This window comes from Pezoporus occidentalis, unplaced genomic scaffold, assembly GCF_034315485.1.
Source record: "Pezoporus occidentalis ecotype Australia unplaced genomic scaffold, CSIRO_AGI_Poc_V1 ctg54, whole genome shotgun sequence".
Classification (NCBI taxonomy): domain Eukaryota; kingdom Metazoa; phylum Chordata; class Aves; order Psittaciformes; family Psittacidae; genus Pezoporus; species Pezoporus occidentalis.
The window spans coordinates 3,551,109-3,579,006 of record NW_026915877.1 but is presented as its reverse complement, the minus strand read 5'-3'; the positions used below and the strand labels follow the sequence as shown (position 1 = coordinate 3,579,006).

General features: G+C 44.3%; 2 protein-coding genes across 2 annotated transcripts in view; both read left to right on the top strand.

Annotated features, from left to right (window-relative positions):
* RBM43 (RNA binding motif protein 43) overlaps positions 1–27,898 on the top strand; it is a 265,140-nt gene that overhangs the window by 142,097 nt on the left and 95,145 nt on the right. The window lies entirely within an intron of this gene.
* RND3 (Rho family GTPase 3) lies at positions 289–14,711 on the top strand. Its single transcript, XM_062637747.1, has 5 exons — positions 289–516; positions 624–711; positions 7,958–8,067; positions 9,584–9,718; positions 12,629–14,711. The coding sequence occupies exons 1-5, from the start codon at positions 367–369 to the stop codon at positions 12,878–12,880; spliced, it is 735 nt and encodes a 244-aa protein (XP_062493731.1). The 5' UTR covers positions 289–366; the 3' UTR covers positions 12,881–14,711.

Genomic DNA, 27,898 nt, shown 5'->3' with positions numbered 1-27,898 from the left:
CCCACCTGGCTCCCCACTCCCGCTCGGGTCTACGGCGCCACCCCTAGGGGGGACAATGCTCCGGCGGTCTGCCGGCAGCCAGCTGCGCGGGGGCGGAGCTCGCACCAGCAGAGGGCTGTGATTGGCGGATGCGAGGCTATAACTAAGGGCGGGTGGCGGGGGACAAAGCAGTCAGCGCGGGACCGGCGGGTGGCGGCTTGCCTTGCCACCTCTGCCGGGGTGTTTGTTGTTGGGTTTTTTTAATTGTTTTTAAGATTATTTTTATCCTTTTGGGGGGAACAGGGTTTGTGTGGTTTTTTTTTTTTTTTTTTTTTGTTTGTTTTGTTTGTTTTGTTGTGGCCGGCCGAGGGACTTAAGCCGAGATCAATGAAGGAAAGAAGAGCGAGCCAGAAGTTATCGAGCAAAGCGGTGATGGATCCCAACCAGAACGTAAAGTGCAAGATCGTGGTGGTCGGGGACAGCCAGTGCGGCAAAACCGCGTTGCTACACGTTTTCGCCAAGGACTGCTTTCCCGAGGTGGGCCCGGGGTGGATCGGGACCAGGGCCGAGGCGGGCTGTGGATGGGGCCGGGGTTCGGGCCAGGGGCGGTGGGCGCGGGCTGACTGTGCGGTGTCTCCCGGCAGAGCTACGTCCCCACCGTCTTCGAGAACTATACGGCCAGCTTTGAGATCGACACGCAACGGATCGAGCTCAGCCTCTGGGACACCTCGGGTAAGTGCTCCCCCGGGGGCGAAGTCGGTGTGTGTGCGCGTGGTAAATCGGTGAGGAGCGGCAGCCCCTGTCGGTCGGGGGAGCTGGGGAGAGGAGGAGACCGTCCTTGTGGCCCCGCAGCCCCTCACCGCCGCGCCGTGGCGGGGTTGGCTGTCTCCAGAGGCGAGCGGCCGCTGTGCGAGACGGGAGGCTGCTGCTCGGCTGTCTTGTTGTTTGTTTGTTTTAAAATCTGAGGTATACTTTAGCCATATACTTGGGGAGGGAAAAGGGTGTGGACAGCCCTCCATTAAGTGATTTGTCAGCATTGCAGGGGAAGGCAGGCAGGGCAGGGGTATGTGTTCCCACCTGCCTGACTGGAAGGAGCTTATCCAAGGAGCTCCAAGGGGATACCTTTGTTCCTCTGCTGCTGAGTTGCCCCACTTTACCTAGTAGAAGAGTGAAGAGGTGGTTATATATGCTAATGGTAAATTACATCAGTTTGCATCGGAGTTCCTTGTGGCTCCTTAATGCCCGTTTGGATTCCTACAAGATACAGTCCTGTTCCCCCCGCCGTGATTTAGAGAGTCTTTAAAGCCCGGAAAGAATAGGGAGGTAGGCATCTCTGGCCCTCTGACGATGCGGGGGGAACCGTCCTTTTTTACATATCAAGAGCAGTGGTTAAGGTCATCGTCGTCATTCTTCCAGTTGTACCTTCAGTGGCCATGTCAAAAACACTGGCTCATCTGCCTCAAAGGTTGAGGTTCTTGGTGCTTGGCTGCCTTAGATGTCATGGTAGGCCAGGAACAACTCTAGATCCTGCTGTCATTGATACTTGGACTAAGTTTACTGCCAGTGCAGTGAGGATGCGTCCCTGAGCTTGCCACCTCAGTGCTGGAGAGGAGTGTGGACAGCCAGCAAGTCTGCAGTTCCTCTGCACTCCGGGGGAGGTGGTCAGTGTAAAGGACACTGAACCGTTAACACAGTTGTGGATCAGGATTGTTCTTCAGAATTCACTGGAAAAAAAAGCTGGAGGCGCTTGACAGAGTTACAAGCCCTTTCTTCTTTGGGGAAGTTGTGTAGATAGCTTGTTAATGTTGAATTTGGACATAGCAGTTCCTTCTAAATGTGACAGCAGTCCTTTTACCAGAAACTAAAATGTTAATCCCCCTTTTAAAAAAAAAGGAGTTAAGGCAGAGAGTTGGCTTTTTCCTCTTGCTGTTCAGGAAATGATTCCAAATTCTTGCAACACGATTACTGGGAAAAGGCAGTCTTTGCGCCTACAACCAGTATCAGCGTAGCTCTGAACTGATTTTTTTTCTTCATCTCATGCCAAGTAAGACTTGCAGACTTCTAGTGTGTGTCTGGTTTGAGCTTTCATCCTGATTACTAAACTGGCTGTAACAAACTGTGGAGTAAGGGTTTATTAAAAATTAATAGTGAAGTTATTTTGGAAAATTTTATCTTAGCTATTAAAATACAACAGGATTGTAAGTTAAGTTGTTTGTCATGGGAAGGTTGGGAATCTGTATGTCAGGCTGGAGACACCCATGTAATGGAATATTCTGTAGCACTTCAAAAGACAAAAGCAGTAGAGGGAACACCTGCCAGCCTTTGCATGTGCATGTCATCTTCTCAGGCCTGTCCTGGAACTATTAGAAAATTCGACTTGAGTCAGAAGCTTGAGATCAAGTGGCTGATTTGTCTGCAATCCAAAACTGAAAAGGAAATGATTGAAAGATCCAGTGCTTGGTCTTACAAAGTACTACTGTAGATCTTCTAGTTCGTCTGCAGATGAAGAATTACCTCTCTGTGAACAGCCCTTCTCACTGACAGCAGGAGCAAACACTACCCAAACCCATCAACCCAATGCAAAATCTCATCACCAGATAAAAGACGTTAGAAGATAAGATAATGTTTTGGCATTAGCTTAAATTCTTGGCAATTTATTTTTTTTGGAGTCTTTGTCATAGTCCTCTGCTGAATTAGAATAAATGTCTTGATACCATTTTTAAAGCAGGACTAGATCTAGTTAACTTAAAAATATGACTAATTAACTGCTAAATCCTAATGGAAGGCAACATCCATTGCAACAGGGGTGAGGTAACAGCTGAAGTCATTTGAGGTACTTCAGTATCTCCTGGGGGAGGAGGTAAGGATGCTGTTCAGCTGAGTTTGATTGCAATATACTGCAGCTATTTCAAGATGACTTGATCAGTATTTAGTATGCATCTTTAACACTCTATTTGTAAGTGGGAGAATGCAATGGGCTGCCTTGCAGATTAGTCCCTAACTTAAGTTAATGTCGTTCTTTGGACTGAATCATTTGGAAGGAAAGTACTGCCACTTGGAGTGTTTTTTTGTTTACAGAGAAAATGGGAAAAGCCGATGGCATTGTTTAAAATAGTCTTGTGTTAGGGTGAGAACAGAACTTGCAGTCATGAGTTTTAATTTACAATCCTGTCTATAATAATGTGGGTTTTATTAGAGAATTCTTAAATACAAAATGGAGAGAGTCACATAGTTGATACAACAAAAACTTCCCAGTAAATTTACAGCTAGCTTTAAAATGTCCTATCTTGGATATGGCCCTAGAAATATAGAACAAAACACTCTTGTAAGAGTGGAATGGGAAGATTAATTATTCAAATATTTTTCTGGTACTGTCTAGTTCTGCAAGTCATTGTAAGGATTTAAATTAGCCACAGCATTAAGGAAAGCACTTGTGAACTTGAATTTCAATTGGTTTTTTGACTACCAACCCTTCTTTCAAAGCAGGAATGTCTGGTTGCAGTCTAACTACACCATAAATTACTCCACTCTGTGGTAACATAGTATGGCAGTTTTGAGCTGTTTGGAAGCTGTATGCATATTTTGCTAGGTAAAGTAGTAGAAGTTTCTTCAGGTTAAAGCTTCATCTTGTACTCTCATGGGTACTGTGAAGAGCATTCCTGTATTAGACATCTTTGTCTACCATAGGCATCGTGTAATGTGTATTTACTGAGCTTTTGGCTTCCTCCATTTAAAGTGACTGCTTTGATATTTGTATTCTTGCCAGTACACCACCAGCTGCGGCGTAGAAATCACATACCATTAATTAGGTATACATACCTGTGTCTCCTTAAAACATTTTAGAGGGGTTTATTGGTTGAACTATGGAAACTGTACTGGATACACCAATAAAATAATTCTCAACAGGGGCATAAATACTTATACATTGCTGGGGATTAGCATATAATTAAATCCAGAAGGGCCTTAGAGCATTAAGTCAAGTTAGCTTTACTGTGATTTGGAATTGTACAATCTATTCAGTGTCCATATAGAAACATAATATTAATCATAAGGTTTTGGGCTGAAATCATACTGAAATTATGATGAAACATACAGAAACTTACTATTTCCTCAAATTCTCTAGCAATAAGGGTTATAAAAGAAATGTCAAATTTTTGTCTTTGCCTTCCACTTCCAAAGTTTGCTGGACTCAGCCTTTTGATAGTTTTGTTTGGTTTTTTTTCACTTTCATGGCATAGTAGCAGTAGCTAGTCTTTAGTAGTTGGGGTTTTTCCATTTAGAAAGGAAATAGAATAGGTAACTGGGAATCCCAAGTCATCTACTGAAGCCCTGTTTTCGGTTTGAGGTGCAGAAATGTAAACACTCAAAAGGCCGTGAATATTGTGATATTCCTGTCCTTTGAGGTGACATGTTCTGTGATGCCCAGTATACAAAATCATCTGCATTTTCTCCAAAACAGCCAAGGTGGATTTTGAAGGAGGAAAGCCATCAGCAGTGAATCAGCTACTTAGAGCAGCCACTGCAGTATTTGATGTGTTTTCTATGTAGCTGATAATTAGTGAGCCCAAGGGTTTGGGAGTGAGAATGCTGCTGTTCATCTGTTGTTCTTTCAGTTGACTGGAGTCCAAAAGGCTACAAAGACGAATGCCTGATGGCTGCTTGGTGGTGTGTAAATAGTAGTCTTGCCTGTTACTGAGCACCGCTTCCCTTAGGGCCTGCCAGCAAGCAGAGGCTGAGCAGTGTGGTGAGCAGGAGCTGCCCAGGTTCATCTCCATAGGTGTAAGATGTGTGGCTGAACGTTCCTGCTTGGAACTGGTGGTGGCTTTGGATCTTGCAAACAAATAGGGCTTCTCTGTGATCTAGTGTCTTAAGAATAGTACTAAGCAATCAAAAAATTAAGTATGCTTTAACTTTTAACAGCTTAATTCTAGTATTTATCAAGATAACATTTGAGCCTGAGCTTGGTGTGTTTTGTAGACCAAACCCAACTATATTACTGGAGAGGGCTTTATTTCAGTTTAAAAGTTGAACATATGTTGTACTTCAAATGAAAAATAAGATTTCAAAAGTAGATCATTCTTAATGTTTAAATTCTTTTGGCTTTAAGGTGCCAAACAGATTAAAAAAGGGGTATTGCAGCTGGATTATTTTTGTATCACAGAGTAAGATGACCTACAGTGTTGTCAGCAATTCCTTAATAAAGTTGAAAAATCATCCTTGTCCTTGACAAAAAAATCTCTTATTTTATCAAGGACAAGGATTTCCCCCCTCCTTCCTCCCACCTCCCCCCCCCCCCCCCCCCCCAAATACCACGGCTGTAGCTCTACATTCTCCTTTTGTTTTATAGGTTTGGCATGGCTTCAAATCTGCAGACTAACTTGAAAAAGAGCGAACAGCCATTCTGGGCTGTGCTCAAGTTGTCTGTTCAGACTTGAGCCTCATTCCTGGGATTCCTGGCTTCTGAGGGTTTCTCTGGGTGAAACGATGAAATGCCAGATTGAATGGGCTTGCACAGTGAGGGCTGTAGCACCTCTTTATTTGTGCAGTAATAAAGGTTCAGTTATTGCTGCTGAATGAGACCAGGAAACTTTCTTTGTTGATACTGCAGCCCGAGTAGTTTAAATGGTTCCCATTTGTTCTGCCACACACTACCCTGAAGAAAAGGTGGTGTCAAATATTCCTCCTAGCCTGCATCTGAGTAGATGGACTGCCAGTAAAAGTTCACTTACTCTAGCTCGGCATCTTTAATATGAGAGGTTCAGAAGGAAAACCTAAAAAGAAAAACCCTCAAAACAAATACAGCTACAGCTGACACAGTAGAAAGGAGTCTCTGGGCTGGAGGTGGTGACTGTATGTATACATAAATATGTGCTGATGGACATATATGGTGTGTTGTATCCCTGAAGACTGGTGCGTGAGAAGATAGGTATGTGTCTAAGGAATTAGTTTCTGGGTGAGGCTTTTTTGAGACTCCTTTCTAGCCAGCAACCATGTGGCCAAGCATTAATCTTCAATCCTGCCCTTACTTGCTGGAGCTTGGCAGGGAGATGTGCTAGCCAGGCAGTGGCTCTTACCAGCACGCAGGCTGGTGGCTGGGCAGCAGTCTGTGCTGTGGCCAGTCACAGGCTGTGGAGCAGTGCAGGTGTCTAGTTAACGGCATGCTACTCTGCAGTTTCCCTGGCCAGGGCAAATAACTTGCCCCTGGGCTCTGGGATAAATAACTTGGCCCTGGGGCTGCAGGATGGAGGCACTGTAATAGTAGTGCTGGAGATAGCTGGGAAATAATTGGTAGTGGAAAATGCATATTGATAATCACTGCAAGCAAAGCTGAGCTCATATGAATAGCTAAGTAGTGGTCAGCTCAGTCAGCATGCTTAGACTTCTTTCTAGCATGTCATTTACTGCTGAAGACAGCTAACTTGTTTTTTGAAGAGCAGTTTTTGACAGTTGCCTCTTTGTTAGATTGACATCACTTATGAAGATGAGCATTTGAATAAAAGTCTTGTCCAACAAATTACCTTCTGCTACCTAGTTTGGTAATGCTTCATTCCCCATGTGTTACTCTTCATTTCAAAAACAACATTCCTAGGATTCTTGACTCCTTTCTTCCAGTGTAAGCTGTCCAACCAAAGTCATCTGCGATACGTTCACACCATTCCCCGCTCTGCTTTGTGCAACAGCATGAGCTGTCTGTCAGTTAAAAACTTGAGGAATTTCTCTAATCCAGTTAATAGTCTGCTCAGCCTCTGAGATCTTGCAGCCAATTAGTTCTAGATAGTTGGAAAATTGGTGGTATAATTAGCTGATAACCCCAAAACTCTTGAAAGCTGTATCCTTGTTACATTTGTTTGATGCTGTATTTTAGGTTCATGAGAAAATACAGAAATAGGAATGTATGACTAAAAAAATTAATTTTAAGTTGCAGGCATGCATCTGAAAGCCTAAGCCCTTAACCTGTTGGACCACTTAACTGTTTAAGTACCCTTCTAAATCAGAAATTCATTCTTCTCAGTAAGTGAAGCGTCAACAGAGTTAGGACCAAACCAGATGTGGCTTAGTGACTGGCACTTCCTAGAAAAAGGAACATTTCCGCCCCCAATCTGATAACCAGAGTCATCAGATGATAAAGGGAGATTTCTGACTCTGGAGATGTAGCTACAACTCCACACAACATGACAGTTCTGGAAGAAAAGAACTTTGTAAGTAAAGCATGCACGAAGTCAGTATTGAACCTATTTATGTTCCATCAGATTACTAGATTAGCTTTGATCTCATTGATAAAAATCTGGTTTATGGGCTAAACATAAACATTTATTGCCGGTATATGTTGGTTTACAGATTGGTGAGGCTTTTTGTGACAGTTAATGTGCGTGCCTGTACAGGACTGGGATTCTTTCCTTCTGAAGTATTGCAACAGATGCTTTAATTTGAAGCAAGAGTTTCTTCTAAAAATTACTTATACCTGTGACAAATAAAGATGCTTTTTGCACTTGGAGCTATTTGTTTTAAATGAAGCTTAGAAGACTCAAAGCTAATTTGTTTCAAAACTGCCTAATTTTTTTCTGTGAAAGTGCAATTGTGACTAATATGCTTTGAAGAAGCCTTTTGGAGGTTAAGGGTTTGTTCTCAAAGTCACATCCCCACAGGTTAATGCTGGGACTTAAACTTGGGCTGACCCAGTTTCCCTTTTCTTGTTATTACGGGCATCGCAAGGTTTTGGTTGGAGATGGATCACTGGGGTACCATCACTCTTAATTATTTGGGAAAGCCGTGCTTTTATAGGCGAGAAACAAAAGGGAAGTGGGGAAATGAGCAACTGCAATGAGTGTTTTGGGAATACAGTGCTATTGAAGAAAAGATGGTAGCTAGATGCTATTACAGAGCTTCACTAAACTTTTCTAAACTTTCTGAATAAGCTTGAATGACTGCAGAAAGTAAAAAATCTAAACTAATAAAAATACTGTTTGCTTCCCTGCAGGGTCTCCTTATTATGACAATGTCCGCCCGCTCTCCTATCCAGATTCTGATGCTGTCCTGATTTGCTTTGACATCAGTCGGCCAGAAACTCTTGACAGTGTTCTAAAAAAGGCAAGTGTTTGAGAAACATTTGAGTACAGAACTGTATGAATAGCTTGTCCTTAAATCTCTGAAGAGTGGTGCTGTTTTGTACATCGGAAACTTGTTTGTTTCTTTTAATGCAGAGATGACAGGACTGTGCTGTGCACTGGTAGAATGAGATAACTTGTTTGAAAGGTATGAATGTTAATTGAAAACAAAACCTCCCTCCCTAATGGACACTCGGGGGTGAAGTAAATTCTCATTCCTCAGCCTTTAGACACTAGTGAATTGTTTAGGGTGGTGTGAGGTACAAGGCTGGGTGCAGCAAGAAATTGTCTCTTACATTATGTTCATATAACAGACAAGATTGAGAAACTTTTCCATGTTGCAAAGATGGCTAAGATGGGCCTGCCAAGTGTTTGGACATCTGCCATGGCTTTACATCATTTCTCAGCCTGAAGTTAGAAGGAGGCAGTGACAAATGCTTCTGGAAGCCACCAGGAGACCTAACAGTGGCATAGAAATGGAACCGTGTGCCAGAGTTCAGATTTTTTTCACTAGCTCTGTGAGCTGAGATTCAGTGCCAGACTTTCCGTGAGTTAAAACATCGAAGCTTGATAATCATGCTCTGTTTGCAAAGTGGTTGTGGTCCTCTCCTTGGTCACTGGGTATGACTCAACTTTGCAGTGTTATCATTAAGGTTTAATGACCTGAAGTTCCTTTTTCTTTTTGTAGCTGGGGACAGTGATTCTTGTGTTACTGGGAATCAAGTGGCATACAATCCTCTGAATAGGCTACAGAAAATACAGATTTTTCTCCAGCTACTAACTGTGCCAGCAAGCATCTATAACTGTCTTTTTCTTTTCTGTCCCTGATAATGTTGGTTACTATACTGTTGCTTAATTCTGTAAGAGATTTTTCTTAATGTGCTTTTAAACTCAAATGATATTTTTAAGTTTCAGGGATTGTATGAACTCTTCAAATTATGCTGGGAAACTTTTGGCTTTCTTGTGTTCTCAGAATAACAGTGTAGAGGGAAAGAAACCTGAGGAAAGTATCACAGAAACTGAACCCTTGGCAGATTTGTGTTAGTTTTAGGCATGCAGATTTAGCCAGGGGCTAATATATAGCAACATTTATTTTGCATGCAAGGCGTGCCTCTAGTTCTGTCTTGAGGAGCCATTGAATGTGGTGGCACCAGGTTTCATTGGTTCCTGTCTGTTCATGGCAATGGCTGGGTGTTTACTGCTTGAGAAGTGACAGATATCCAAACCTTTACTTATGTAGGCAAACAATCTCAATTCATTCCATCTTGATTCGTACATCAGTAGAATTAATGAATGTATGAGATTGTAAGATTTCATCCTTGACCAGATTCTGCTGGAACTAATGCCATAAGAAATTAGCTTGAAGGTAGATGCAACTATTATATAAGAGTATTTCCAAATAAAATGTCAAGATTTATTAAACTTCATCTTGTATCCATTGCTGCTTTGGATTTAAACATTCAACTACTTGACTGTAATAACAACCTAAACTTTTACAGTGGAAAGGTGAAATACAGGAGTTTTGTCCAAACACCAAAATGCTTTTGGTTGGTTGCAAGTCGGATCTGCGCACAGATGTAAGCACACTAGTGGAACTTTCCAACCACAGGCAGACACCTGTGTCCTACGATCAGGTATGTGCCATGTCCTTTGTACTTCAGGGTGGAAAATAAAACTCTTTTCTATTATTGTAGCTATCTTTATGAACAACTTCTTCATGTTGTTTATATGAGCACATCCTTGAAGGCAAATGTGCACTCTGCTGGGAGATGGAGGTGAATTTGAAAGCTGTTATGAGCAAAGGTAAAGTCTATTCCATGAATTGGATGCAGCAGAAAATCATGCTGCTCCACAATGCATGCTTCAAGCCTCATAAGGTGATAGCCTTGTTAGTTGCAAAGAGCTTTTTAAGTTAAGCTCAATTAACTTTTAAGTTAATTGAAAATAAGCTTATTGCTTTTCTGGGCCAAAACAATAACTGAGAGGTGTTTATATACTGACGAATTAGTGAAATCACTGTATTTAGACTTTAGATTTGAATGTCATTCATTGGACTTTAGCATTGTGCCAGACAAGTATTGCATATAATCTGTCCTTTTTAAAATCTTGTTGCTTTAAAACACCTGTGAAGGCACCTTGCAGCTCCCTCTGAAGGTGACAGCAAATCCAGAAAGCATCTTAATTCTTGGCAGCTGTTCTCTGCTGCTGTTGGAGAAATCAGAAGTTTGGAGACAGGCATCAGAGAGACTGAGGTGAAAGGGAAAGGAATCAGGCCATGGGAGAGAGGAGTTAGAGAACAGGGAAAAACTTGACTCTAAGGTAAACTTCCCCTTCTTACTCACACATATGTATCATGCATTGCAGCTGAATCACAGTGATGCTTTCAGATACACCCTACAGGCTGTAAGAGCGAGAATGGTACTTCCAGAAGTAACTTTAGCTAGTGTGTATATCTTATGCTATTGCCTAATTCTTGGTGCTTTATCCACAACCTCAGGTTTTCCAAACCAACAGCTCCTAATATGCAATTACTAATAATGCAGTATCCTGCAGCGTGTTTAAATTGGAAAACACAAAGATACCATAAACTTGAGTATCTTGATTAAAATATAACATTTGGTGTTCCACTGTGATGGCTTATGCTGCTTATGGCATTTTTCTACACTTCACTCAGTAAACATCTCTCTGTCGCAAACAATTTCAAATGGAACTAAATGCTGGGTTTTTTTACCTGAGTGTAAACCAATTCAGAAGTGTCCTCAAATCCTGCTTGTTGCAGGAGATGTCATCCCAGTTACAAACTACCACTGTTGCATGTGTATATATTAATGTTCAGCCCTGGAGCTATAAGGAGATACTCTGCCACTTATTACATACACAACTTCATATATTACGGTTTTTGAAACATTTCAGTAAAATCGCCAAGACTCATGCTCTTCCACAGACAGTGATCAAAAATCTGCTGACAAGTGGATTTGTGAATCTTCACCCCAAGAGGCATCTTTTCTGGTGTCACAGCTTAGCCTGTACCCCTTAGAAACAAGAGTCAGCTGAAGACAAAGGGCTAAACCAAAAGCTGTTACTTGGCAGCCAAAAGGAAAGTTGTAGGTGTTACAGGGAAGCCTGTACTTCAGTAAACTCCCATAGTTTCATCTGTTTTCTATGTAAGCAACAGCTTAAACGGAGCATTGGAGGTGTCTCTTGTGGTTGCCGAATCCCTGGTGTCATGAAGCAACCCACTGCTCTCCTGTACTACTTTTAGGGAAGGTTCTCTGAGGTCAAGATACACAGCTTCTTTTTAAATCCCTTGCCTTGCTAAGTTGTCATGGGATCAAAGAGCTTAATGGGGCTTTCCCCATTCCTCTTAACTTCATAAGGAAGCATTGTGAGGATAAAGCCAGTTGATGGTGACGCACTGCCTCCAGTATGCTAGCCAGTTTCCCATCAGCTACACCCGAGCAAACATTTCTGAGGCTCTACGGTACAGGCTAGGCTCGGTTAGTAGGAGTTGAGATGTTTAACCGTGGGGAGTGCTCATCCTACAGACTAATAGTCCTTTATCAGCCACTCCAACCTAAAATTGATAAGATGGCTGCATCACTGCCATGCAAATAGTGCATACTGAAGACGTGAGTCCAAATAGATTAGAGCAAAGAGGTTGGGTTGGACTGACTTGTGCCTCTATCTTAGGCCTATGAGTGTGTGAGGAGTGGCACATCAAGGATGTGGTTGGATTTCATAACTTAATGAAAAGATTCATTCCTTGGAAGTAAAATTCCATTGAAATAACTCAGTTTTTCCACACAATGCTGTATTGTCTTCCAGTAGCAAAATCCACAACAGGATACCATGGTATTGTCATTTGCTTGGAGTCATGTGTTCTTTTCCCTGTGCTGCTGGAACAAGTAGCCTTGCTTTGACTTTCAATTCATTTAAAATAAAAAAAAAAAGGCAGCTTCATGTAACTATGTTCCTTTTCCCCTGTTCTCTAGCTACAAGTTGATATAACTATCCCTGACTCAGAAACTCACAGCACATTTCCCTGTGAACTTTGACTCCTTCATGGAGATGTAACATGGGCTCCACTCCAGGTCAGGGGCATGCTGGCTAGCCCTTAAGGCAGTCAGAATACATTTTGTCTTTGGAAACAGCAGGTTTAAATCTGGAAGGTTCCAGGTTCAGACCTTTCCCAGTGAGCATGTGATTCACGGATGGAAGTTAAGGTGTAAGGGTGAAATTGTTAAATAGGTCCTCCTCCTACTCTTCTGGCTTTCTGCAGTTGTTTGCAGGTCACTGAGCTTATCTTTTCTCTTCCAGCTTGTATTTATCAACATTGGAGATAATGCTTGGATACTTACTTAATGCATCTTGGAACCAAAGCTCTGTTTATTTTGCAAAATCAGCTGCTGGCTGTAGTGCTGGAGCTTTAGCTTTGTATTTCACAAAACACTGTGTATGGAAAGCAGCACTGAAAAGTAGTTGTATGGTTTGCTTTGGCTCTCTGTGGAAACTTGGTATTGATTGCGTGTTCTTTTTTCCCTTAGGGTGCAAATATGGCCAAACAGATTGGAGCAGCTACATATATTGAATGCTCAGCCTTACAGTCAGAAAACAGCGTCAGAGACATTTTTCATGTTGCCACCTTGGCGTGTGTGAATAAAACAAATAAAAATGTTAAACGAAACAAATCGCAGAGGGCAACAAAGCGAATTTCACACATGCCTGGCAGGCCGGAACTTTCCACAGTGGCAACGGACTTGCGAAAGGACAAAGCAAAGAGTTGCACAGTGATGTGAAGGACCTAGATTTTCTGGTGAAGGAGGAAGTGAGCATCTGGGAGGGGTGGAGGCTCAATGAAGTATACAGCCACATGGTATTTAATGAGGGCTTATGCCACTGCTTTAATGGAGATTTCACCTCTTGTTTGAGACTGTACTTAGGAACTAAGCAGCGAGAAGAAATGGCTCTAAACGAGGTGGCATCAGGAAATGATACATTGAAGAAAATGCCAAAAAAAAACCAAAACAAAACCCAAAAGAGAAAATGTTTGAATGTGCTGAGAAAAGAGGGCGAATGGGAAAAGAACACTGCAGAGGAGAGATGTCACTGTCAGTGCTTGTTTCTTTTATTAATGCTCTTCTCCTGGATGCTACCACTTTGATTTAATTAAAATAATTTTTTTAAAGAAGACATTTTCAATATGCCCTCCTTATTAAGGAACTATCCCTGTGACCTTATAGTTGGTTTTCCAAAGGATATGATCTAATTTTTTAGTAGCTGATTGTTAAAATGGAGAGTATACCAAGGCCTTTGCATCACCTAGAGGAAAACACTGTATGTGAGAAGTCTGGAGTTTTGCCTTCCCAAGACAGCAGCGCAATCTGCACTTGAGCATGTTGGTAACGAAGACAACCGTTTGAGATTTCCCAGTATTATAGATGTCTTCGCACTGTGGAAATTAAAATGGATCAAATTGGATGTGGGGGCAAACTATGTGTTGCGGGACTCTGACTTGACATTCCTCCTTGTGATTGTAATTTAGAGTGGAAATGGTCTCCAGTTCCGGTGTACTGTGTGGGTATGTTGCTGTAGGTTCAAATGAAAGGTGCTAAGGGCTATGATGACAAATGATGTTAGTTTTACAACCATGGTAACTTGTTAAGCCTTACTGCCCACCTGGGGAAGCCCTGAGACTCTTCTTCTGGTGGGAGTTGGGGAGCTGGGTGGGTCCCGGGATCTAGCCCTCTGCACATGTTACAGAAGTGCTGTTCTTTGATGTGGTTCACTGCAATTATCTTTGCAAAAATCCCCAAGAATCTGCAAATGAGCCACCAGAGCCAGGTTATCTTTTGTGATGCTCTTATTTTTGGGGCAGCCATCTCTCGCTGCAGACTGCATTTGCTCATGGTGAGGAAATAGGGTCTGAAGAACTGTGACACCTTAAGGGGTCCCCAGTGGAAACTGGATATTGCCCTTAGTCTTTAAAATTAATAGATATGTATCCAGACAACAATCATGAAACATCAGTGAACCGGTTAAGTCAAATTCCTTTTTGCTTACTGAATACTATTGTTACATTATAAATGGGCCTTTAAAATTGTTTGCAACTGCTTACTGACTGACTTAACTTCATAGCTTCTCTCAAAAGAAGGATACTGTAAGCTCTAACCGGTGTGGTTATCTCTTGTTGAGGACAGGCATTTTGTTCCCAAGGGTAGTGCTTCATTTTTGAAGTGTTAAAGCTGTGTTCATGTTAACTTGCGCAAAGGTAAAGGGTTACCATAACTAAAATTCAGTTCTGTATGTTCCCAGCACTTTGTTTCATCTGATAAAAGAAGAAAAAACACAAAACCCATTCTGATTATTTCCCAGAAAAAGACATTTTTACCACCACAATAAGCTTTTGACTGATGCGACAGTGCGCTTAGGGCAGTATTACAAAATAGCTGGTAAGTGCTTTCTGTATTTAAATATTGTGGAAAAATAAGTTATAACTGTTAAAGCAGGACCTTCATTACTTTATTTTTAATTGTTGAAGTCACTTTGTATGTTTGGTTAATGTTTCTGCAGTATTTATTAAAATACCATTTTTTTTTTCTTTGAATTAAAAAAAAAGATTGACTTGTAGTGGAAATGGCCTTTGTGTGTTAGTTCATTAATACTTGTGTATTTTGGACACAATTGCACTGAGCCTACAGGTCTCTTGCCTTGACTTTTCATGTCTCACTTTGAGTCTACTGAAGTACACATGTTCACATCTCTGAAGTCAGACAGAAGTCCCAGCAGTTGGTATCTTGCTAATGCTTGTGACCATTGTTTGCTGAGCTCATGGTTTTCCATTTCTGGTGACAAATCATGTTTATTTCCCAGGATTTGTAGAAGCTGTAATCATGTGAGTGAATGCCTCAGTTTGTGAAAAGGGAGCCCATGCTGGAGGGAGGGTGCTGAGCTGGGTTTGTGGTGCCTCTCCTTGTTACAGCGCCTTTCCAGCAGCTTGTGAGTTCCTGGGGACGCTTGTCCTCCCACATCCTTGAAGCATCAGCCCTGCAGCAGCTCCTCTTGGAGCAGGAGGTGGTCTCTGGCAACATGTTGCTGTGGTGTAAGAAGTCCTCTGATGATGCTGCTGTGGCAGGATACGTTTGGTTAGTCATCCTTATGTCTAAAAAGCTGGCTTGTCCACTTCCAAAAAGCACTTTTGCAGTATTTTTCTATTCTTTCATTGCACAACTGAGTTGTGCAATAGCTTATGGTAATTGAGGTGTTTTACTGCAACTCATCACTTGCAGAAGATCCCGGGGATCCCCCACAGAGCGGTGTTTCTAGACATGGTGGGCTGGTTTCTAGTACAGAAATAGACCTCAGCAGGATGGCAAGCTCTCACCATGCTGAGTATGTGCAATTCAGCACCTCCACGAGTGCGTCATCCTTCCAAGCAAGGGGCAGGAGCCAACAGGATGCCAGCACAGTGAGGAAGAGGTGGGTGACAAAAGCAAACTTATCCCATGTTCCTCACTTTTAAAGTCATAAATCGTTTGGGTTGGAAGGGACCTTAAATCTCATTCAGTTCCAAACCCGTGCCACAGGCAGGGACACCTTGCACTAGACCAGGTTGCTCAAAGCCCTGTCCAACCTGGCCCGGATGGGGCAGCCACAGCTTCTCTGGGCAACCTGTGCCAGTGCCTCACCACCCTCACAATGAAGAACTTCTTCCTAAAGTCTAATTTAAATCTTAGATTGCTAAAATTACTAAATCTGTCAGTTTAAAGCCTTTTCCCTTCCTCCTACCCTACCTGCCCTTCTTAAAAGTCCCTCTCCAGCTTTCTTGTTGGCCCCTTTAGCTACTGGAAGCTGCTCTAAGGTCTCCCTGGAGCCTTTTCTCCAGGCTGAACAACCCTGGGTCTCTCAGCCTATCCATTGGAGAGATGCTCCACCCCTCTGATTGTCTCTTTGGCCTCTGGACTTGCACAAACAGGTCTGTCTTAGCTTTGTGCCCCAGTGCTGAACACAGTGTTCCAAGTGGTCATTTGAGAGTGGAGTTGAGGGGGAGAATCCCCCCCTTTGACCTGTTGGTCGTGCTGCTGGTGATGCAGCTCAGGACATGGCTTTCTAGGCTGGGAGTGCACACTGCCAGCTTATGTTGAGCTTCTCATTGACCAACACCCCCAGGTCCTCTTCAGGGCTTGTCTCAATCCATTCTCTGCCAGCCTGTATTTGTGCTTGAGATTGCCTTAGCCTGTGTACAGCACCTTGCGCTAGGTCTGAGTTATGCTATTTGATGGATATGTGTGTTTCCACCTAGACTGGTAGCTGCTTATGCCTCTAGCAGGTACAGTTACTTAATTTTGTTTGTGTGGGGCTTGGTGGTGCTAGGTCTTTGGCAGACGGGTTAGTCTGGTGCCACTGTCTTCCCCAAGGCAGGACCTGCCTGCCTCCAGGGCTGTTTGCAGGCAGGGAGGAGAGCCTGAGGAAGAGGCTGAGCTTGTTCCTTCTCTCTTGGACTGCTTCTTGTAGCTGATCTGCAGAGAGAAATGGGACGAGCTTGGCTAATGAATAGTTTGATGTTAGTATGGCATTTCTCTGCCTAATCCTTACATAGAAGTGCTGGCTCTCCTGAGGGAGGGATTATTTGCTGAAGAGCAAGTAATTAGTAATTCTCAGATCATTGGGTTTCTTCCTACCAAACTCCTTTCTTACAACAGAAGATTTATCTTTTTTCCCAGGGACTTCCCATCTCATTCAGATCTCGTTCTAACTGCCAGCCTTTCTGCAAAAGCCACTGAGATGCTGGAGTTGCAGTGGAGTCCACAGGCCTGCAACAGTGGCCCTTTCCAGTTCATATGTTTAAACAGGATCAACTGTTCTATTTTCCTGCAGCCTGTTTAGCTCCTTCAGCTTCCCAGGAGGCTGATAGATGACCAAAACAACCTTGTTGGGCTGTGCTGAGTCCCAGCAAGGGGATGCTGAGGACCAGGTTCCCATCACAAGAGCCCTGCAATGGTAGAAGGGATGTTCTGCCAAACGTGTCTTTTTCTTTTTTTATCTTCCCTATATTAGTTTGGAGCATTAGGGATGAGAAGCAATCTGAGGAAAATAAAATAGATCTTTTCCAATTTCAAAAAGGATTTGTGAAAAAGGAAGCTTTCCTACAGCTGTCAATTGGGAAATGGTTTTTTTAGCCCACTGATTTACACACTTCGCAGAAGCACTAATCTGGCAGCTCCAGCTCTTTACTGTTACGTACGCACCATGGCACAAATTCTGCACAGTCCTCCTAAAGCTTGTAAATCTTTTTCTCTTGTTGAAGTTGGCAAGAGATTGCTTGTATCTCAAATACTGAAAGGCTGTGAAGGGGGATAGACACCCCCCTTGCTCAATGCAGGCCACCCATGCTGAATGGGGAGGTGACATCAGCACAATTTGGGAGCAAGGAGGGGCTGAGCAAGGGCCCCCCTCAGCGGGCATTCAGCCTCCCGTGGGAATCCCGTGGGTCCTTGCCCAGTGAGTGGAGTCATCACCTGGTTAAACCACATTCCTGGGGTCCTGTTTCCTGCAGTGCTCATAAGTGGGTGGGAACAGTCCCCCTAGGGGACTGGTGCTGGGTCTCCAGCCCACCCCAGATGCTGCTTTGGGATGAAAGTAGCCATTTTACTCACTTTAGCAGGGAAAATGTAAACTATTGGAGTAGGGAGTTGTCAGTAACCCACAATGCCGTGTACTATTGAAATAAAAGTGGGCTTTCAGAGTATATGCAATACAATGAAATAATGCTCATATTATTTAATATTAATAGTGTCCTGGTTTCAGTTTAAACTGTGACAGATATACACGTGAGGAGTCAGTTTACAATCCCTGGTAACCCATGAGCAGCAGAGGAAGGGGTCTGGCTGGTGGGGCTGTGTATTGGCTGTGCTATGGCTCCTGCTAGGTCACCTGGCTTTTCTTTGTGGGAAAGCCCTAAAAAAAAGCTTCCTTCCCAGCACAAGAAACCTTGGCTTAAGCAATTTGAAGGAGGAGAATTAATAAGCACTATGAATGGCTCTAAGGCATAGACTCATGGCTGGGGACCAGGCCAGCAAATGCCATTGGTGGTCCTGGCGGGCCTGTAACAGAGCAGAAGGATGCCAAATCACCCACCAGCACCAAGGGCTACCTTTGCACTGTAAGAAAAGCCATGAACATTGGGTGTGATGCCCTGGGGCACCTTCGGCTGCTGCTAGAAGAGTTACAATGGGTCCTTGTGATACTTGTTTTGAGGACAAGCCAGTGGCAACCACAGAGGGATTGGGCAAGGGACAAGGACTTTGCTAGAGTAAATGTATCTGGGGATGTAACAGAAAAGGAGCTACACACTGAAACTCAGCTTTTTTCCTGTGAGTGCTCCAGCTGCAGGGGCAGGGATCACCCTGCACCTCCATGGCCTGATCAGGAGTGATGGGAATATGTTCCCCTCCTTTGGAATGTGCTGATTGCACCATGCTGCACAACTTTTCCAACATGGGCAGAGGAGAACAAAAGCAATTTACAGGGCTGCAGGACATTTTCTACTCCCAAAAATGGACCTCCCAAAGTTGGGGAAAGACTTTTAGTTGGAGATTGTTCTGCTAGCTTCAAGTTACTGAGAGCAGAGCCATTAACCTTACTCTGACTGTAATAACTGCAAATTAGATTCAAGACTTTACTGAAACCAGACAGTGAGTCACTTATTCTATCGCATGTCTAGTGTTTAGGGAAGTATCTTCCTTTCTATGCTCCCAGCTCCCGTGACTAAGGCTGGATGGAAGCTCAGCACGCGTGGGGATGCACAGCATTGACCTTTGTATGGCAGCACTGCAGTCTTGCCCTCTCCTTACCAGCACAGCATCATATTTTTATTGATACTTCTCTGCTTTGGAAGTGGTTTGCTGCTCTTCATTCTGCTTATTTGCCATGATTCGCAGCAGGGAGCTGTGTGTACTTCTGAGCAGGGGCAGCCAACAAGATGGACAGGCAGCATTTCATGGGGTATCTCAGCTGTGAGAAACCCTTCTCCTTTTGAAATACCCATTCTCTGCTACCACTTCTGTAGATTTAAACCCTCCCACACCCCCCAAATAAGCTCCAGAGTATCACCTTGTGCAAACACACAGACATGGTTCTACAGCTAAATTTTGAGTAATGTATCCAAGCTGAAGCCTTCTCTCTGTATCACCTCAAACTGCTGAGCTGTTGCACATCCCATCTCCCCAGGACCCTTGTCTCTGGTGCTGACAAGGACAATACCCCCTTGAAACACCGCACTTTACTACCCAAGGTGCTATGTCGATGGTGTGCCACTCAAACAATGTGTCAGAAGCTTTTTGCCGTCTTCCCCCTTTGTCTGTTCCTTCTGCACTTCCGGCAGTAATTGCAATGACTCTGGCCAATGCAGGTGGCCCCGGGGTGGGGTGCACTTGTCCTTTCCTGCTCAACATAGGACATAGCCAAGGAGTCTTGAGTGAACATGCATTGGAGGTGACATTAGCGGGATTTTGTTAAGATTAGGGGATGATGAGGGGGGAAGTACATGGAGTTCGGTGCCTTTCCAAACTGAGGAGGGCTTTGTGAGGCTGGGGGGATGTGGGAGGGCATTGAGATATGTGTGTGTGTGCATCTCACTCAGTTCCCTGGCAGCTCAGTCAATGAAAAGGCTGGGAGGGGGTGGCGGGGCGATGGCAGCGGGGAGGCCAGAAGGCTCATCTGGTGTCAGCAGCATTCATGTGCAAAGCAGGGACCCAGAGCAACGCATTAGCTTCGAGCTGGAATCACTCTTGCAGGCGATCCCAGACTTTTCAGGGATGCTGCACACTTGAAGGTTGGTTATTAGTTCCAAATGCTGCAGGAGCATCTGCTCTCAACTAGCTAGAAATCATGTTTAATAACAAGAAAATCTACTTCAGCCAAATCCCTGTTGGGAGGGCTTTAGCCTGAACAAAAGGCCCTACTACCACTGATTTCCATAACAGATGTAACATGCGATGCATGACAGCTCAGCGCAGTGTAGCTCCTTTATTCCCCACATCTCCATCTGCAAGAAACGGGGCTTTCATTTTATTAATTACTCTGGTGTGCTCCACATGGCTTTGTGTGGCTCTGAGAGGAAGGTTTTGTGTTTCATGCTACAATGACCATGGTAATGGTTTGGGTTGGGTTTTTTTTGGTTTTTGGTTGGGTTTTTTTGGTAATTTTAGTGTTAAAGGTCATTATCCCTCCCCTTTTCGATTTCTCTGCATATGGCACATTAGGGAAAATACCAGCAACTCCCTGCGGTGCCAAACCTTCACTTTTCAGGCGGGGCTCACTGTCGGCAGCGTCTTATCCATGCCAGCCTGGGGACGATGCTCAGCCAGTGCCCTCAGGATGCTTTTTTCTCTTCCATCTTCAAAATCTCCCCAGGCCCTAATTCACAGTTTTCAGCCAGTGGCAAACTCTGATTATTCTTCCTCTTCTTGATTGTGTCAGGTCCACTTTGCCATGGAAATTTCTGGCTATTTTGGGCAGTGTGCCTGCTGTGCTTCACAGCTGCCCTCTCCTGTGCTGCTTCCCAAGGATACAGTGTGTGTCATCACAGGGCTCCGCTACTTATCCCCACATATAACATATCTCTACACCACTGACTTTTTCCTATTTCTGCAACTCAGGTCACCCACGTGCAATATTTCAATCCTCCCCTGTGCCACAGCCAGATTTCCACAGCAGCCTCCCATCCACTCCTTTCCACTATTCCCATCAAGGCCTACCCTTAATCCCCTTTCCCATCTTCTCCCCCCCCCCCCCCCATATATTTTGGTTTAGCAAATCATTCACCATGACTACGGCTCCAAGCCTTCACTTTTTGAAACCCTCGCTGTAAATTTGAGTGTGAGATTTTGTGCTCTGTGACTGGATCGTTTCCAGTCTATTCAAGGCGTTTTCAAGATGTTCACATTTCCAGCACTTGGGGATATTAAAAGTCCCTTTTTTTTCCCCTCCAAGGATATTTAATGACAGAGAAGGAATAGAAAAATCTCAGAATAAATTTGCAGGGTATGCATTTGCAGGATATACTAATTTTAATCATAAGTCTGGTTTTACCTATCATAACCTGGGTGCAGTGGCCCATGGTGTGGCGTCCATCCTGCTCCCTCTCTTTGCAGTACAGCAGCAGCATCCCCAGCTGTTTTCAGCTACTCTGCCCTGTGTTGTGCAGTCCTTGCAGCATCACCTTTGCAGTGATTTGCAATAATCTTATCAACAGCTGTGGGTGACTGAGGGCCAAATCCAAATGGCTTAAACTGATGTCCTCAGGCATGGGTGATGGGTATACCTGCCCAAGAGGAAAGGATGGAAAATGGGAGTTGTGCAATGAGATAAGCATCTCACCAGGTGAGGTGTGCTTTGCCAGGGCTGGAGAAAGACGGGAAAAGGTTTTCTGGGAGGAAAGCAGAGCTTGCTTAGCAGGTGAGCCATCACGCAGTACAGGAGGAAACTGCAGAGACCCAGCACTTCTCATTGCACCCCGACTACACAAGGCAGAGTTTTTAGATGAATAATATTTAATATTTCATTTTGGATGACAAGTGAATGCAAAGTGAGCAAATACTGGGAAGGACAAGATTTTTACAGTCTTGATGAAGGAGTCAGTAAAGTAGAGCTTACCCACAGCTCACTCAGGCAGCTCAGGGAGGAGCGTAGCAACAGGCTTGGCAGCAGCCATTTACTGTTTTAAGACACTAGTATCTCCCCAATTTTAGTTGCAATTTTACATTTTTATGAAACACACATCTATGTTTAATTCCTATTTATATATATTCTTAAAATTGGATATTATATGTGATAGATCTATGTGCGTATATATATACATACAATATACAATTTATCTCCCATTTGCATATAATACATGAGAAAAGCCACTTCAGCAGACAGAAGAGGTGAGGAGGGGACCGAGTAGGAGTCACACTCAGGGATCAAGTTGCAGTTGGGTTTTCCTCCCCATTTGCTGTGAGATCCCCAGGTTACCAAGGCTCCACTTAGCACCACAGCCTCCTTGATGTGCTGCCTATCGTGCATGTAGGGACATGGTTGCCCTGGTGGGACCTGGACCAAATCCACATCCTTAAAATCATTTCCACTCGTTTCACTGGTGAGCAGGTATCTGGATGTTCTTTTCTCTGTAGGTGCCAGGAATATAAATTAAAAAAACCAAGACAACTCCTTGCAGCGTTGTCTCTACTCCAGATCTATAATTTCCTGAGCTGAGCATCCTCCTGGTCCCCTGGTGAGTCCAGCTCCTCCTCTGACATCACTTTTCCCTGCACCTGTCAGAAGGAAGACTGAGTAAGAAATGGTGATGTTTAAGAGTGAGATGCTGCAAAACCTGTGTGGTAAAACAGCTTGTTGGTGTAAAAGGATACTTGCTGAGTGTTTGCAGGCTTTGCATTTCACTGCCCGTTGTCACTGCATGTTGGTCCTTGGGGTGTTCAGTGGCCTCTCCTCTGCAGGATGGACTTTCAACCCTGCAATACCAGCGCTTTAAATACATGGCTGGTGTAATGCATCATTTGTCCCACCTGTTAAATAACCCAGACAGGCTTTGAATTGAGATTAAGACCAAAGCAAATTCTTATAAGCTTAATTCCAGGAAGGTGCTGTAGCATCCCAGAAAGTTGGTGCAGCACCCTGGGAACTCAACCATCCTGGGATTCACACCCCTGAAACCCATCAGGCATGTGCAAGGAAAAAAATCCCCCATACCCTGGTGCACTGCAAAAGGAGAAGAGCATAAATCCGAGGAGGTCCTGTTTTGATGGCTTATTTCACTGATGAAGTCTCCCAGCAAGAAGGCTGTATGGTATAGCGAAGGACACAGGGGCTTAACGGGGCTATAACTCACATCTGTCAAAATGCTGGGGCTATTCCTCAGAGCTACTTGACTTTTCCTCCAGTTAGTGGGATGGGAAAGCCATGGAGGGCTGGGGAGTTTCCAGGCAGACCACCCGGGAGCGCAGAGGAGTGCCTGTCCGTCTCCTGATTATCCTAACAGGCCCACAGCAGCTCCGGTGAGCATTTGAGCAGAGACTCTCAAAGGCAGGGAGTAAGCTAATTCTCCTAAAATTTCAGAAGCAGCAAGAGAAAAGGCCATCCCTTGCTGCTCTGGCACAGATGGGAAAAGCTGCATGATGCTTTGGATGCTTTTTATGGTTTTAAGCATCCTCTCCATTTCATTTTGCTCCCACAGGCTGAAGTGGAGAGCAGTCCTGGAGCTATTGGCTGAATTACTGCAGGGCAAAGGCAGAAGCTGGCAGTGACTGAGGCCACAAGTTTCTGGAAGAAATTAGGCAAATTTTCCCCTGTTTTTCTGGGGAGAAAAAAGAGAGGAAAAAAAATTAAAGAAGTAAAAAGAAAAGTGAAGCCCCCACTCAGGATATTGTTCCAGTCCTTTTTCCTATGAGCTGTAGCAGCTCAAATCGCAGAAATTCTGCCAACAGGTGGTTGTATTCACCATGGGGTTGGTTGCCTCAGAGACAGCTCTTCTTCTTCCAGGCAGGCACCTCCAGCATGGGGACAGAAGACGACAGTGAAGCAGGGCATAGAGCCCTTCCTGCTTCTCCATCACCCCTGGCCTTCCTGCTTGCAGAAGGTATATTTTTTCCCCAAAACATTTTGCCCCTGCCCAGGAGACCTGCTTCTTCCCACTGGCCCACAGGCATCTCCTTAAAGGTTTCTTCCAAATCATGTTCTACAGAACATTTTGCAAAGGAGGTTGCCAGTGTATCCCTTCTCACCAAAGCCAGGACAATTACTGCACCACAAATGTGGCCTGTTCTTCCCCTCTGTGAAGTATCTGAAGACAGATTGCTGCTTTTTCAAATTTGGAATTTTTGAAAGATTAAGTTAATGCTATAAATAATTCCTGGTTTTCATGTAGCAGTGATGAACACACTGAAAGTTGTCAGTGTGACTGCTGGAGCAGCTTTGGCTGCCCGCACACTTCCTATGGCAGGCTCATGGATGAAGGACACAGGGAGCAGGGACAGATCTGTACATATACATCCAACAGAAAGTGATGTGTCCTGGAAATTAATCCCTTGCACACAGAAAGCGGGAGTGCTTGCTGCATCTGCCATGCCTCCTTGTGCCAGCCCTGCAACGGCCACAGCGAGTGTGCTGTTCCCAGAAGGGCTACTTGAGTTGGGCATCATCAGGAACAACCCTCTTGAGCTTTGCCCCCAAAAAGCTCTCTCAGCCCCACAAAAGCTAGTGAACAGCAGGTCCAGCTGGCCTCAGCAGCCCATCACCAGCATGGCTTCTCATCAATTTTTTAAAATTTTCTTAATTTTAACTTTGCAGGTGGAAGAAAAAAAACAATCTTTGATAGCACGTCCATGGGAGCTGCCTCCCATGGAGGCTTTTGTTAAAACAAAAATGAAGGGCTTTTGTTAAAAGCTTGCAAGAAGTGATCTGAGTGCTATTTTCACAAGCCAAACTAGGCAAAATGTATGGGCATACACTAAAACGAGATGCTCAAACACATCCTAAACAGATTTTGATGCTGTTTGTGGGAAAACAGCTTTTTCAGTTTCATTTTTAAACATAGTTGGTGCGATCCATCCAACAAAACAATGTGAGGTCCTGCGCCAGGGTGTGCTCAGGGTATCAGGGTCTTGGGGCAAGAAGGAAGCATGGCTTTCTGAAATGGCCAGACTGATGAAAAGCAGATGATAGTATTTGCCATTACCGAGAACTCTGGCTGTTTGTTAACTTGACAATATCGCTGATGCCAGCACTGTATGTATATAAGTCATGAGGGAGCCCTTGGATTCATTTCAGCCCTTCAGTCCATCCAGCAAGTGTGCTGGGAGTTTAAACAGCCGTTGCAGTAGACCACAGAATGGTTAGGGTTGGAAAGAACCTTAAGATCATCTAGTTCCAGCCACCCTGCCATGGGCAGGGACACCTCACACTAAACCATGTCTTTTCTCAAGCTCCTCATTGCACCCCCAGGGCTGGATCTGTGCTGCCAGCCCACCTGCTGCTGCACCCTGGCAGCACTGGGCGAAGGAGGGATTTTTTCCTTTCCAAGCATTTTGCAGAGGTCCTCATTGTTTCTTTTCTGTTTGTTACTTATTTACAGCCCTAGGTATATTCTCTGTGGCTTTGTAGCATCAGATTAAAGTAATCCATGCCTGTGAGGCAAGTAAACTGACTTCAGGTTGGGCAGATCCCTTCTAGCAGGGGTGGGTGCAGAGCTGGAGCCATGTGATGCTTTAAGATATGGGATAGTTTGTGTGAGTACCGTATTAAATCATACCCAGCTCCCCTGCTCTCCAAAATCTGTTTCTCGGAGCTGCTGAGATGGCCCTTTTCCTCAGTCCCTAATTTCAAGCAGTAAGATAAAAGCTGATTCTGTGCAATGGCAGTTCTCCAATTAATCATTTGCAATTTCCCAGCAACTCTATTTTAAATTTCTACTATAGGAGCAAAAGGAAAAGCAACGCCTGGCTTTAGACCTAAAAGCTGACCATTGGGGTATGTGGCTTCACCACTCCTGCAAAAGGGACAGCAAATCCTCACCCTAACCCAGAGGCAAACAGATCTCTGATGGCATGAATGTTGCCCCACGATGGGGGGAGGCACACAAACCCGCCCCAGCCAAGCACAAACATCCTCCTTGTGATGGAGGGCTATGGTGAGAGAAACCTGTGCGCAGGTGCCAGTCAGTCCCATGGCACATCTTGGCTCACTTGTATGGACTCATAGTGGTTTAATCCCCATTAAATTCCCTGGGATTTTTCTATTAAGGGGATATTGTCATGACAACCCATGCCATCAGCATGCAGTCAGCCAGAGCTGGAGCAGCTTTGGTGGCAAAACTTGGTGAAGTGCATTTGGTGGGTAAGACCCAGGGCCTGGCACGGCTTTGCCTCCCTCCCTCTGTCCCTTCTCCAGCAGAAAGAGAAGAAAACAGCACGTTTCCCCATAGACAGATGGTTTCTTTCTTCAATTCCTTTTTAAAAAAGCCTCTGTTTAAAATTCTCGGCAGATGAGGCTGGCATTTCCCCATGAGTCATCCTCCAAAAGATTAAACACCAGCCGTCGGGACGGGTGGCTCCAATGCAAGCAGATGCGGGGAGAGGCTGTGGGTGGGCGGTCCCCGTGCAGGGATGAATATAAGCAAATGCAGGATGGTGGCTGGCTGGTGCTTCTTGTCATGGCTGCACAGGGCAGCAGGGTCTTGGGAGGAAGTCTCTCTGAACATCGGTAGAGAAAAGCATAGGTACTGAGACAGATGAAAAGAAACATATTGAAATAGGAGAATGTATTGTCGTAGGAAAATGTGCTGAAGCAGGAAAATGCATTAAAATAGGAAAATGTGTTGTAATAGAGCAGCAGCAGTGGGTTAGAGAGTTTTCTGTCCCTTCAGTTCTGGTCCTGCAGTCTTTATTCAAGGGAGCATTCCCCATCAGGTGAACAGAGGCACAAAGCTGGGTTAGATCCAGCCTGTGACAAAAAACAGGGTGAGCGAAGTTTGCATGTTGCCTGCGGACTAGCAAGGAGTCACACAAACACCCGCAAGCACCAGCTGAAAATCCAAAGCTCATAGCTGCCAGCTGCACCATGTCCCCTCCATCACTGGTGCCTGCAGGACCCCCCGGCCTCCCATACCCCAGCCACAATGAGTGAGCCCACCATCAACTTACTTAGTCTTTTAGGGAGAATTGGGTGCTGATGCTGCCTTGATGAGCCTCAGGTAATAACACTGAGCAATTCAGTTTTTTCCTTGAATGCAGAAGATAAGGAGGATTTATAAAGGTGTCTCTGACTTCAGAGGTGTGAAATACTATATTCTCTTTCAGAGCCAAAAGTGCAGCCAGCTACTCCCAACGTGAACTTGATCACACAGATCAAAGGCCAGCATTTGCCATCAAACAGGATTAGATCATTTCTTCTCATGACTTGGAATAAACCTGAGCACCATTGGGATTTCTGCTTGATGGTAGAAACACATCTCACTGATTTTATAATCCCCCATGTCCTAACATCTTCAGATAAATTGATCTCCAGGCTTTCACTGACAAGATCTACTAAAGCAGACATGCAGTGGTCAGAACACCACACAGCCCTCAGGCTCTCCAGGGGCCAGTGTCTTTTCTGGGAAAAGCAGCTCTAAGTCAGGCTTAGCTTCTGGGACAGAGTCCCCTCACTCCATACTTGCTGTGACGGATTTTCTGATTCAGCAGCAAGAAGTTGCCAGGGAGTCTCTAAGGGGTTTAAGTTTATTTTTGAGTTGTGTATCTTCATACATTAAACATGTGACTTAAACTGTTTGGATGCTGCTAAGTCAGTTGTTAAATGAGAGTTCTAAATTAGAACTGAGATGCATAATTACATTTGCAGATCTGAATCTCTGCAGCAATTTTAATGGACAGATGTCAGCCATGGGAAGGACTGGTACATGGCCATGATGCATCTGGCTCTAGAAGCTGCAGAATGAATTAATCCTTATTTACCTTAGCACTGTAGCAGAGAAAAGCCATTTTCCTCAGTACTGCAAGAGGTGATGTCCACATTAGCCAGGAGCAAGCTCTGCTAAGCTGGGGAGTGCAGTCTTCTTAACAGTGGTATCTATTTATATGTATGGGAAAGTGAGGAGTGGCATACCATTGGGTTCAGTCAATGAACTAAAAAAATGAACTAATGAACAAATAATACAGCTGAAATTAAAAACTGATTTATGGTGCTCCATTTGGCAGCCCATGATTTTCCTTTGCATGAGTTCTGAAGCCAATTTTTTCTGCTTGTTTTCTTGAGCAGAGTTT

Excerpts from the sequence above, each read along its gene's own strand:
- RND3 (XM_062637747.1), top strand. The coding sequence starts at position 367 with ATGAAGGAAAGAAGAGCGAGCCAGAAGTTATCGAGCAAAGCGGTGATG. Across the intron at positions 712-7,957 it reads CAGCCTCTGGGACACCTCGG|GGTCTCCTTATTATGACAAT; the intron begins GTAAGTGCTCCC and ends GCTTCCCTGCAG. Across the intron at positions 8,068-9,583 it reads TTGACAGTGTTCTAAAAAAG|TGGAAAGGTGAAATACAGGA; the intron begins GCAAGTGTTTGA and ends AAACTTTTACAG.